Raw genomic sequence first — 12528 nt, 5'->3', positions numbered from 1 at the left:
TAGAGATGCACCCTCTGATTCTTTGCCCTGTTTCTTCTCCAAGCCTTCATAAAGGCTTTTTAGCTTTCTCTTGAATCAGCATTAAGCTGAGCAGGATTCGACACTGATGCTGATCCTGTATCCACACTCTGAGAAGTTTCTCCATCTCCTCCATCAATCTTCCATGTTTCTTTGACATTATTGTTGATATCATCGGCACAGCAGACTTCACTTCACATGTTCCATGATCTTGTCCTTGTTCTTTAGAATCCTGCTCAGCCTCCAGCAATTCTGGAACAGGCTCCTCCTTAGTCAACATAGGGGGTTCATCCATGCTGCCCGCAGGTATGCCCCCAGGATCTCTCTCCTGGTCCACCTGTGGGGGCTGAGCATCCTCTGGGACTCCTTCTGGTGGTCCAGCAGGTGACACAGGGCGGCTGGGCTGGGGGGTGCCCCCAGGGCTGGGCTCCATGCCCTTCTGCAGGGAGCCTTCTGAATGGAAGACTGAGTAACTCTGGTTACTGTTCTCATCATTGAGATCCAGCAGGATGAGAGGGCTGCCCCCTCGGGGACTGGCGCCTCTGCCCCTCTGCTCCCGGCCTTGGGATCTCTCCGCCCCTCCACCTGCCCTCCAGCGCTCCTCCTCCTGGGGAGTCCACTGATGGCACCCACTTGAAGATACGAAGGGAAGTGTCACCCACAGTCACCCAGCACTTCTCCCATCTCCGGACCTTCTCAATGGTCACCATTACCTTCTTGATGTCATCCTTGGCCTGGCTCCAGGTCTCGGCCCACAGGGTCCGGCCAGCCATACTGCCTATTCCTCTTATCTCCTGACAAATTCTTCCCAGCTCCTGGCAACCACCATTCTACTTTCTGTTTTTATGAGTTTGACTATTCTGCGTCCCTCATGTGTTTGAAATCATACAATATTTGTCCTTCTGTGTCTGGCTTATATCACTTAGCATATAACATCTTCAGAGTTCATCCATGTTGTAGCACGTGTCATAGTTTCATAGTTTTGTTCCTTTTTAAGACTGAATGCTATTCCACTGTATATATATGCCACTTTCATTTATGTATCCACCTGTCAATGGATATTCGGGTTGATTCCACCTTTTGGCTACTGTGAATAATGCTGCTGTGAACACTGGTCTGCAAATACTTGAGACCCTGTTTTCAATTATTTTGAGTGTATACCCAAAAGTGGAACTGCTTGGTTTTATGGTTATTAGGTTTTGATTATCTGAAGAAGTACCATACTGTTTTCCACAACAGTTGAACCATTTTATATTTCCATCAGTAATGTACAACTGTTCCAATTTTTCCATATCTTCACCAAGACTTGTTATTTCCTATTTTTATAATAGATATCCTAATGACTAGTTCGTCTAGTCAAGGCTATGGTTTTTCCTGTGGTCATGTATGGATGTGAGAGTTGGACTGGGAAGAAGGCTGAGCGCCGAAGAATTGATGCTTTTGAACTGTGGTGTTGGAGAAGACTCTTGAGAGTCCCTTGGACTGCAAGGAGATCCAACCAGTCCATTCTGAAGGAGATCAGCCCTGGGATTTCTTTGGAAGGAATGATGCTAAAGCTGAAACTCCAGTACTTTGGCCACCTCATGAGAAGAGTTGACTCATTGGAAAAGACTCTGATGCTGGGAGGGATTGGGGGCAGGAGGAGAAGGGGACGACAGAGGATGAGATGGCTGGATGGCATCACTGACTCGATGGACGTGAGTCTGAGTGAACTCCGGGAGTTGGTGATGGACAGGGAGGCCTGGCGTGTTGCGATCCATGGGATCGCAGAGTCGGACACGACTGACCAACTGATCTGATCTGAATGACTAGTGAATTTGGAAAACTCAGCAGTGGCCACAGGACTGGAAAAGGTCAGTTTCATTCCAATCCCAAAGAAAGGCAATGCCAAAGAATTCTCAAACTGCTGCACAATTGCACTCATCTCACACGCTAGTAAAGTAATGCTCAAAATTCCCCAAGCCAGGCTTCAGCAATATGTGCCCATGAACTTCCAGATGTTCAAGCTGGTTTTAGAAAAGGCAGAGGAACCAGAGATCAAATTGCCAACATCTGCTGGATCATCGAAAAAGCAAGAGAGTTCCAGAAAAACATCTATTTCTGCTTTATTGACTATGCCAAAGCCTTTGACTGTGTGGATCACAATAAACTGTGGAAAATTCTGAAAGGGATGGGAATACCAGACCACTTGACCTGCCTCTTGAGAAACCTATATGCAGGTCAGGAAGCAACAGTTAGAACTGGACATGAAACAACAGACTGGTTCCAAATAGGAAAAGGAGTACTTCAAGGCTGTATATTGTCACCCTGCTTATTTAACTTACATGCAGAGTACATCATAAGAAATGCTGGGCTGGAAGAAGCACAGGCTGGAATCAAGATTGCCGGGAGAAATCTCAATCACCTCAGATATGCAGATGACACCACCCTTCTGGCAGAAAGTGAAGAGGAACTCAAAAGCCTCTTGATGAAGGTGAAAGTGGAGAGTGAAAAAGTTGGCTTAAAGCTCAACATTCAGAAAACAAAGATCATGGCATCTGGTCCCATCACTTCATGGGAAATAGATGGGGAAACAGTGGAAACAGTGTGAGACTTTATTTTTTGGGCTCCAAAATCACTGCAGATGGTGACTGCAGCCATGAAATAAAAGACACTTACTCCTTGGAAGGAAAGTTATGACCAACCTAGATAGCACATTGAAAAGCAGAGACATTACTTTGCCAACAAAGGTCCGTCTAGTCAAGGCTATGGTTTTTCCTGTGGTCATGTATGGATGTGAGAGTTGGACTGTGAAGAAAGCTGAGAAAGAGTCAGACAATACTGAGCGACTGAACTGAACCGAACTGAGTGACTAGTGACGTTGAACATCTTTTCAGGTACTAATTAGCCGTTTGTATAACTTCTTTTGAGACATGTCTATTCAAATTTTTTCATCTTTTTAAATTGGGTTGGTTTTTCTGTTGTTGTTTAGTTGTAGGAGTTCTTTATATATTCTGAATATTAATCCCTATCAGATATGTGCTTTGCAAATTTTTCTCCCATTCTGTGGGTTGTTTTTTCACTCTCTTAGTAGTGTCCTTTGATTTCACAAAAATTTTAATTTTGATGACATCCAACTTATGTATCTTTGTTTGATTGATATTTTTGTGATATTACAAATGGAATTTAAAAAATTCATTTTCAGATTGTTTGTTTTTATTATGTTGAAATGTGACTGATTTTTGTGTGTTGATTTTATATCCTGCAACTTTGCTGAATGTATTTATTTGCTCTGTCAGATTTCCTTTTTTTCTTAAACTGAGAATTTCTACATAATAAGATTGTTATCTATGAACAGAAATGAGTGTACTTCTTTCTTTTCAACTTGGATGCCTTTTATTTCTCTTTCTTGCCCAGATTAACTGACTAGAACATCCAGTACTATATTGGAAAGTGGTAAAGGAGGCCTTTTTATCTTATTCCTGATCTTACAGGAAAAGCTTTGTTTTTCAGCACTAAAAATGATATTAGCTGTGGCTTTTTCATATAGGCCCTTATCATGTTGAAGAAGTTTGCTTCTGTTCCTAGTTTTCAGAAAATTATTATCATGAAAGGATGTTGAATTTTGTCAAATGCTTTTTCTATATCAATTATCCTAATCATGTGGCTTTTCTGCCTTCATTCTATGAATGTAGTATGTAACTCTAATTGACGGTCTTGTGTCTCTGGAATAAATTTCATTTGGTCTTGATGTTTAATCCTTTTAATATATTGCTGAATTTGTTAACCACTACATTTTACTGTCATTTTTTAATAGTAACTTAATTCTTTCCTTGCCAGTTTCTTACCCAAAAGATAGTTCCCTTGCTATACAAATTTTTCTGTGACATAAAAAAACAATTAGGCATTCCCCAGTTTTGCTATATGAAGGAAATAAATATAATTCTGTTAACAATACCCAACAAAACATCAAAAAGGGAAATTATGAGTTGTCATATCCAAATGGGACATGGATTGTCTCATATATAATTATTAACTGTTTAGTAAGCATTTATTGAGAATTTAGTATGTTCCAGGCAGTGTCAAATTTGTTCTCAAGGTGTTTATAAATGTGGAAGGGGAGACTAGTTAACCACTGAATACAATACAGTTTGATATAATATTATAATAGAGATATCCATGGGTGCTACATGATTACACAGGAAGGTACCTAATTCAAAAAGAAGATGAAAGAAAAGTGTGTTACTCTTAAACTGTCTTGAATGATAAGTAGGAATTATCCAGAAAAAGGAGAGGACTGTTTCATACAGGGGACTATCAATCATAATGACAATGAAAAAGCATAATAATTGAAAAACTACAAAGATTTCCAAGGTGGAGAATCTGTATGAAAAAGTATTGAGAAATGACATTTTTGAGATAAGGAAGGGCTAGTTTGTAGACGTGATTTAGGAGCTCGAATGCTTTTTATTTTTTTGAAAGAACTTGGGAATCATCTAAAGATTTTAAACCAGGAAGTCATATGAACAAATTTTTGTCTTAGACAGATAATCCTAGCAAAATGTGGACTATGGTTTGAAGGATGGAATGGAAATGGAGGGAAAGGAGACTAAAGGCAAAAAGACAGGAAGTGACTGCATTAATCCAGGCCAGAAGCAATGAAAGTCTAGACTTAAACTGTGGCAGTGGAAATGGAAGAGGGAGACTGATTTTGAAAGTATTTAATAATTAGAATCAAAAGGTGTTGATGATCAAATAGAACTGTGAGGATGGGTTGTTGGAAATTAAATTGGTTGGCTTGATAAATTTGGAGGAAAGTGATCAGAGAATCAGGAGAGCACAGTAGTGAGAAGGATTAGCAGGTGGTATGTCTGAAGGAATGAAACTTCACGGAGTAGTAGTTTCAGGGTGAAATAAGAACGCTATCAGACAAGTCCAGAAGTTAGGCCATTTTATAAGACATTGCATAGCCTGGTCTCTTCCACAAGCTAATTTCATTGGGGGACAGGAGACCAGGAGAGAATGAAAGACTGTTTTAGATTAAAAGAGACCAAAAAATTTTAAAACCAAATGTATGACATAAACTTTAATTAGAGTGTAGGTTGAAAAAGTAACTGTAAAAAAGACATTATGATACAATTTGGAAATTTGTATGTTGAATAGATATTAGATATTCTTAGTGAATTTTTATGAATTTTAACGATATAATTATATTGGGATTATGTAGAAGAATGTCCTTATTTTTAGGAGATGCATGTTGAAGTATTTAGGGATGAATAATTGTAATGTCTGTAATTAGAGACAGGGATTTAGGAAAGAAGAAAAAAATGGCAAAACATTAATAATAGTTTGATACAGGTGGTGGGTAGAGAGTTGTTTACAATACTAAGCTTTCAGTTTCAGATTCAAACTTCAGTTTGCCATGCCAGCAGCTATTTATGTAGCATTACATTGTATTAGATATTATAAGTAATCTAAAGATGATTTAGCCTGTATGGGAGGATACATGTAGGTTATATGCAAATATTACGGTATTTTATATTAAGGACTTGAGTGTCCTCAGATTTTGGTATCTGCAGGTCCTGGAACCACTCTCCCCATGGATTCTGAGGGATGACTTTTTTCAATTCCTGATCAAATTTTAAAGTATAAGATCCTCAATTTTAGATAGTTTATTACCAGTGAGAAACTTTATATAAAAATGTGAAAGCATTTTTCTCAGCCATTAAAAAATTTAAAATAATTGAAATTATAATTTCAAAAACTCATCCTTTTTAAATTGAACTGTAGTTGATTTACAATGTTATATTCATTTCATTTCAGGTGTACAACATAGTGATTCAGTATTTATAGATTATATTCTATTTAATGTTATTATAAAATAATGACATATTTCCCTGTGCTATATAATATATCCTATTTATTTGTTTATAATTTTTATTGGTGTATAGTTGACTTACAATACTGTAAATTAGTTTCTTCTGTACAGCAAAGTGAATCAGTTATCCATCTACATATACCCACTCTTTTTTAGATCATTTTCCCATATAGGCCATTGTACAGTATTGAGTAGAGTTTCCTGTGGTATACAGTTAGTTATCTATTTTACATATAGTACTGTGTATATGTCAATCCCAATTTCTCAACTTGTCTTTCCCCCTCTTACCCGATGGTGACCATAGTTTTTCTTTTTAAAATTTTTTATTTATATATTTTTGGCTGTGCTGGGTCGTTGCTGCTGCTCAGATTTTTCTCTAGTTGTGGCCAGCAGGGACTACTCTTTGTTGCAGTGCTCAGGCTTATCATTGCGGTGGCTTCTCTTCTAGAGAAAAGGCTCTGGGGCTCTCGGGCTTTGGTAGTTGTACCTGTTGGCTCAGTAGTTGTGGTTCCCAGGCTCTAGAGCACAGGCTTGTGGTGCACAGTCTTAGCTGCTCTGGGGCATGTGAGATCTTCCCAGACCAGGGATCGAACCCATGTCTCCTGCATTGGCAGGCGGAGTCTTTACTACTGAGCCACAGGGAAGCCTAAATTTGTTTTCTACATCTGTAACACTATTTCTGTTTTGTAGATAAGTTCATTTGTACCCTTTTAACATTTTTATTTTTATTTTTTTTTAATTATTTATTTATTTGGCTGTGCTAGGTCTTCATTCGGAGAAGGCAATGGCACCCCACTCCAGTACTCTTGCCTGGAAAATCCCATGGATGAAGGAGCCTGGTAGGCTGCAGTCCATGGGGTCGCAAAGAGTCAGACACGACTGAGCGACTTCCCTTTCACTTTTCACTTTCATGCATTGGAGAAGGAAATGGCAACCGACTCCAGTGTTCTTGCCTGGAGAATCCCAAGGACAGAGGAGCCTGGTGGGCTTCCATCTATGGGGTTGCACAGAGTCGGACACGACTGAAGCGACTTAGGGGGAGGAGGAGGTCTTCATTGCTGCACGTGGGCTCAGGCTTTCTAGTTGTGGCAAGCGTGGGCTACTCCTTGTTGAGGTGTGCCGGCTTCTCATTGTGGTGGCCTCTCTTGTTGTGGACCACAGGCTCTAGGCATGTGGGCTTCAGTAGTTGCTGCATATGGGTTCAATAGTTGCGGCACATGGGTTTAGTTGCTCCACAGCCTGTGAGATCTTCCCGGATTAGGGATTGAACCCATGTTCCCTGAATTGGCAGGTGTATTCTTAACCACTAGACCCCCAGGGAAGCCCTGTACCCTTTTTTTAGATTCCACATATAAGCGATATCATATGGTATTTGTCTTTCTCTGTCTGACTTACTTAACTCCATATGACAATCTCTAGGTCCATCCATGTGGCAAATGGCATTATTTCATTTTTGTTTTTTTTTTTATTATGGCTGAGCAATATTCCATTGTGTATATATATATCACATCTCCTTAAGCCAATTGTCTGTTGATGGGCACTTGGATTGTTTCCATGCCTTGGCTATTGTAAATGGTTCTGCCATGAACGTTGGGGTGCATGTATCTGTTCCAATTGTGATTTTCTCTGGGTATATGCCCAGGGGTGAGATTGCTGGGTCATGAGGTACCTCTATTTTTAGTTTTCTAGGAAACCTCTGTATTGTTTTCCACAGTGGTGGTACCAATTTACATTCCCGCCAACAACGTAAAAGGGTTCCCTTTTCTCCACACCCTCTCCAGCATTTACTGTTTGTAGACTTTTTGATGGTGGCCATTCTGACTGGTGCTTATTTATTTTATATATAGTAGTTTGTGTCTTTCAATCTCATTCTCCTATTTCACCCCTCACTCCTTTCCCCACTGATAACCACTAGTTAGTAGTTTGCTCTCTGTATCTGTGAGTCTGTTTTTGTCAAACACACCCTTTAATTGAAAAATACAATTGAAAATTTTGTGATGTAATACAAATGTTTTTAAAAAAATATATTTATTTTTATTTATTTATTTGGCTACTCCTGGTCTTAGTTGCAGCATGTGGAGTCTAGTTCCCTACACCAGGAATGACACCCGGGCCCCTGCAGCTGACCACCAGGGAAGTCCCTGTAAATGGTTATTTAATCTAGTTGAACTTCCTCATATCATTATTTAAAAACTGTGGTGTAGATTTAATTTATATAACATGTTATGTGTTGTTAGAGCCAGGCAGCAAGCTTGGCTGCTACTGAAAGTTCGTATCATCCATGGAAGGGTAGAATTAGCTAGCGTATATGAAGATAAAGATTATGGGCTGTTTCTTAGAGCCACAAGACCCCTCAGTCCCAACACTGTGTTCCTTGGGCATGTGGAACATGAACTACTCTACTAGCTCCATGGGTTCTTTGTCCATTTGTCCATGGTGAGCAGTGGTGCATTTGATTTCTGTTTTCTGAAATAGGAGGGTATGAGGTAGATCACTTTCATGGCAAGCATGGAGCCCTGCTTGCTTTTGTATTTGTTGTGCTTGCTACCTGTGTAGACCAAGGGGCTTGCCGTCAGAGCCTGTTCTGCTTTGAGCCTCCTGCCAGGAATCGCTGAAATAGATTCTTTCAGCTGCCTAACTTTGCCAGATCTAACTTTGATCTGGCCACACTGAGAGATGAGAGGATCAGTGTTTTTGGATGCTCTTGTAATCCTTTCACATCATACCTGTGTCCATTGGGTGAGGATTCCTGAGTTACAGAAGTTCCAAATGTCGATTAAAGCATTATTTATTCCTGACAGATGACGATTGGAAAAAGGAGATTTCATGATCAAGTAAATTTGGAAAATGTTGCATTAATTTCTTTAGAACATCTCAAAGACTTTAATATGCTAATATGCATGATTAATCCCCAAGAGGAGAACGTAATATTGTGAGTCTATTTTTGTCAAAAACACACCCTTTAAATGCCTTTCTCAGGCATTTTTGATCATTGAAGCCTTTTACTGAGAAACACATTGAGGAATGAGTATGAAACAGAACCCATTTTAGAAAACTTCAGTTCAGTTCAGTTGCTCAGTTGTGTCTGACTGTTTGCAACCCCATGGACTGCAGCATGCCAGGCTTCCCTGTCCGTCACCAACTCCCGGAGCTTGCTCAAACCCATGTCCAACGAGTCGGTGATGCCATGCAACCATCTCATCCTCTGTCATCCCCTTCTCTTCCTGCCTTCAATCTTTCCCAGCATCAGGATCTTTTCCAATGAGTGAGTTCTTTGCATCAATATTAACTAGAGGTTGTTAAAAGTTAGTAATTGTTGTTAATATAAAATTGGGCATAGGAATGGAAGAATACTGCTTTAGACTTGTTAATAATACCTATTTCAGAACACAAATCAGCATTGTATTTACTGGTAAAGGACTAGTATTCTAATCTATCAAATAATGTTTTTAAAGAGCAAAGATTATCATTATCATATTATGAATTCAATTTGTTTTGGTAGTTCTGGCCAGTGTCCTAAATCATGAAGGAGAAATAAAAAAGTATGCATTTTGGAAAGAAGAGACCAAATGAATTATCAGAAAATACAAAGTAACCAACTGAAGAGGGATTATAAAAAGTTTTGGGAAATAGATGGGTATAAGATCAATAGCAAATTTTTAAAAAATTAATATTTACCTCTACTTCTAGAAATTTCAAGGTTTCCAAAAAGATTCCTTCACAATATCCACAAAATCCATAAAATACTGAGGCACAATCTTGGAGAATTTGTGTGTGGCTCGTATGAGGAAAGCCATAATGTATAACCTTCAATTTAGAGATATAAAAAGGGCTATATAGCTAATATAGATCTCTTAGATGTGAAAACTATTTTAAAATGTTCATTCTTTCTCAGTGGATAGCTTCATTGCAGTAGCAATCCCAATGGTGTTTTATTTGGAATTTCTAAATTTTATTTGAATTTCTAAATTTCATTTGGAAGACTTACACTGGTGAGTATATTAATGAATATTCCTAAGACGAAGACCAGGAACAGTGATAATATTAATAAGTGAAATGGGATGGTAATGCCATAACAGTAGAAATACAGTTCAGAATGGAATCAGTAGAATAGACAATGGAAGTAGTCTCCATCACATAAAGGACTATAACACATTGTAAAGTAGGAGGAAAGAGTTCAAGTGCTTAGTAAATTAAAAATCGTTAAAATCAGATTAGAAGTTAATCTTTCACTTTGAATCGTGCCAAAATAACTTTCAGATGGATTAAAAAGTATATATTTAAATTGTAGAAGAAAATAGAATTGAGTTTACCAAACCTGTAGAAAAAGGATAATTTTCTCCCTCTTTTGGTGGTTCTTTCAAAGGCTATCTTTCTAAACTTTAAAGGATAAGAAATCTCAACAGATGTGACTAAAATAAAAATTAAAAATAACATACTTTTAAAAGGTAATCTTAAATTTAAAAAGCAAATATCAGCTTTGTGTAATGACAGTATTATAACCAGTGAGATTTTTCCCAAGTTACTATTAGAACTAGTAAGAACGTTCCCACTATATAACACAAATTCACCTGCATTCAACTTACCGTATTTCAGTGAGATAAGACGACAAATGCACAAAGATGAATTGGGCAGAATGGTTCACTCAAAAATTAATATATTTAACAACAAAAACATTTAGAAACTACCTAAATGTCTACAGTTAGGGAGCTGGTTTAATAAACTATGATAAAGTTCTATAATGGATTATAAGCCACTAAAAATGATAATGTAATAAATATTTTTTTGAGAATGAAAAGATGCTCACAATTTACTGTTGAGTGAAACATTAGATTAGAGGGCAACATTAAGAGTAGTTAACTCTGCATGTTAGGATTTGAAGTAATGTTTACTTGATCTCAACTTCTCTTTTTTTGTCTTCAATAATCTTGTGTGATTTTGATGATCAAAAGGGAGGTGGAACTGTTTTCATTTTAGGGAAGCAAATGCAAACAACTGACCTGGAATATTGTTTTCAATACTTCTTAAAATTATTTTCAGTAATTCTTTCAGTAAGAATTAAGTAAGAATTTCAGTAAGTCTTTATTATTTAAAGAGCTCATACAAATTGTTAAGAAAAAAAATGGAAGATCCCAGTAGGGATGAGCAGAGAACCTGAACAGACAATTCAAAACAGAAAACAGAGGTGATAAACAAGCATTAAGGATCACTATTCAGATTTACTTGTAAGCAAGGAACTGTGCATTTAAATAATGAGATAACATTTATTTGTTTATCAAACTAGAAGTTTGCCACCATGTTATTATAATAAATTAATAAATATCAATAAATTGTTACATCCCTTTGATAGTTTTCACAATTGAAGGTTATGTTGCAACCTGGAAAAATAGAGCATCTGAGTGAAATAGTAGAATGAATGGTAGTTCATATGCCACAACTAAGCCCAAACACAGCCAAATAAATAAAGTAATTAAATAAATAAATTTAAAAATAAAACTAAGAATTAAACAAACAAACAAACAAAAAGAATATTGGGAAGGGGAGGGGTGAAGTAAATTGCAGATTTTGTAACGTTTCACTCTTAAAGACTTCAGCATGCCTCTCCTAAGAATAAAGACGTTCTCCTGCATAACTCCCCTCCCTGCCAAAAAAGAATACCAGGGAAGCATGCTGCATGTTCTTCCTTATTAATAATGTCTAGTTGTTGAATTTTTTTGTTTTGAATTTAAAATTAGAGTAAAATAATTTTTATTTACTTTTTCTTTTGCAGAGGTAGCTGTAGCAGAATTTCACAAAAAAATCAAAGAAGCTTTTGAAGTGTTTGACCATGAGTCAAATAATACAGTGGATGTGAGGTTTGGAGATGTTTCCTTCTAATTCTAAATTGCTGATACAACTCGTGAAGTAGAAGATGGTTCATTTCTCTTTCTACATTCTTTGAATTTATTATGCTAAAGTATTTATGTTTCTGTGCTTGGCAAAAGGTCTTTTCTAGCTGCTGTTTTGTATTAGTACTGTTTCTTATTCTTCATAATCTAGTGGAAAGACTATATATCCACATTGCCTATTCTAATCTATAGACTAAATTCTGTGAATGAGACAAACTTGTATACTATAGCTTTAGTGCTGGACACACAGTTGGCACTCAGTAAATATTTGTTGAGTGAATGAACAGAATTTACTTTTAGAATACACAGATATGGGGCATTCACTGGTGGCCTAGTGGTTAGAATTCTGAACTTTCACTGCCATGGTCTGGGTTCATTTCCTGGACGGGGAATTGAAGTCCCACAAGCAGTGCAGTGTGGCAAAAAAACAAAACAAAACCAAAACCCATAGATATGTATTATCAAGCATAAATAGGATATTACAGAGAAGGATTAATAATTCTCAAACATGATACACACCTCAAGTAAAATAACAAAAAGAACCAAAACAAAAGAACATAAAAAGATGAGAAAAAAACACGAATACTGGTAGATTTAGAATAGACGACAGGAGACAAAGAATAGTTAGAAAAAAAGAGGCAAAAGATAGAGGAGATTATGCATGTTGTACAATCTGTGCCACACATGTACATCAAAGAAAGATAATGTAATCATCCTTCCAGGAGGCCAAACTGATTGAGAAATATTTGATGGGATCACAATCTC

The 12528-nt window shown here is 37.4% G+C and overlaps 1 protein-coding gene and 1 pseudogene across 5 annotated transcripts in view; one reads left to right on the top strand and one right to left on the bottom strand.

Moving 5' to 3' along the window:
• Positions 1–12528, top strand: part of EFCAB2 (EF-hand calcium binding domain 2) — a 108972-nt gene that overhangs the window by 29913 nt on the left and 66531 nt on the right. For 3 of the 5 annotated variants that reach the window (XR_008714866.1, XM_055582084.1, XM_055582085.1), the window contains exon 2: positions 11646–11730. Coding sequence is in view for 4 of the 5 variants with exons in the window: in XM_055582084.1 (XP_055438059.1) it covers positions 11646–11730 (85 nt within the window). In the remaining variant the exon portion in view is untranslated. Of the gene's footprint in view, positions 1–2499; positions 2895–11645; positions 11731–12528 lie in introns of those variants that run through there. The other 2 variants (XM_055582088.1, XM_055582087.1) reach the window with 2 other exon arrangements.
• LOC129653498 (B-cell CLL/lymphoma 7 protein family member C-like) lies at positions 47–791 on the bottom strand (annotated as a pseudogene).

This window comes from Bubalus kerabau, chromosome 5, assembly GCF_029407905.1.
Source record: "Bubalus kerabau isolate K-KA32 ecotype Philippines breed swamp buffalo chromosome 5, PCC_UOA_SB_1v2, whole genome shotgun sequence".
Lineage (NCBI taxonomy): Eukaryota > Metazoa > Chordata > Mammalia > Artiodactyla > Bovidae > Bubalus > Bubalus kerabau.
The sequence above is the reverse complement of the archived record's forward strand: the minus strand, read 5'-3'. Positions and strand labels throughout refer to the sequence as shown.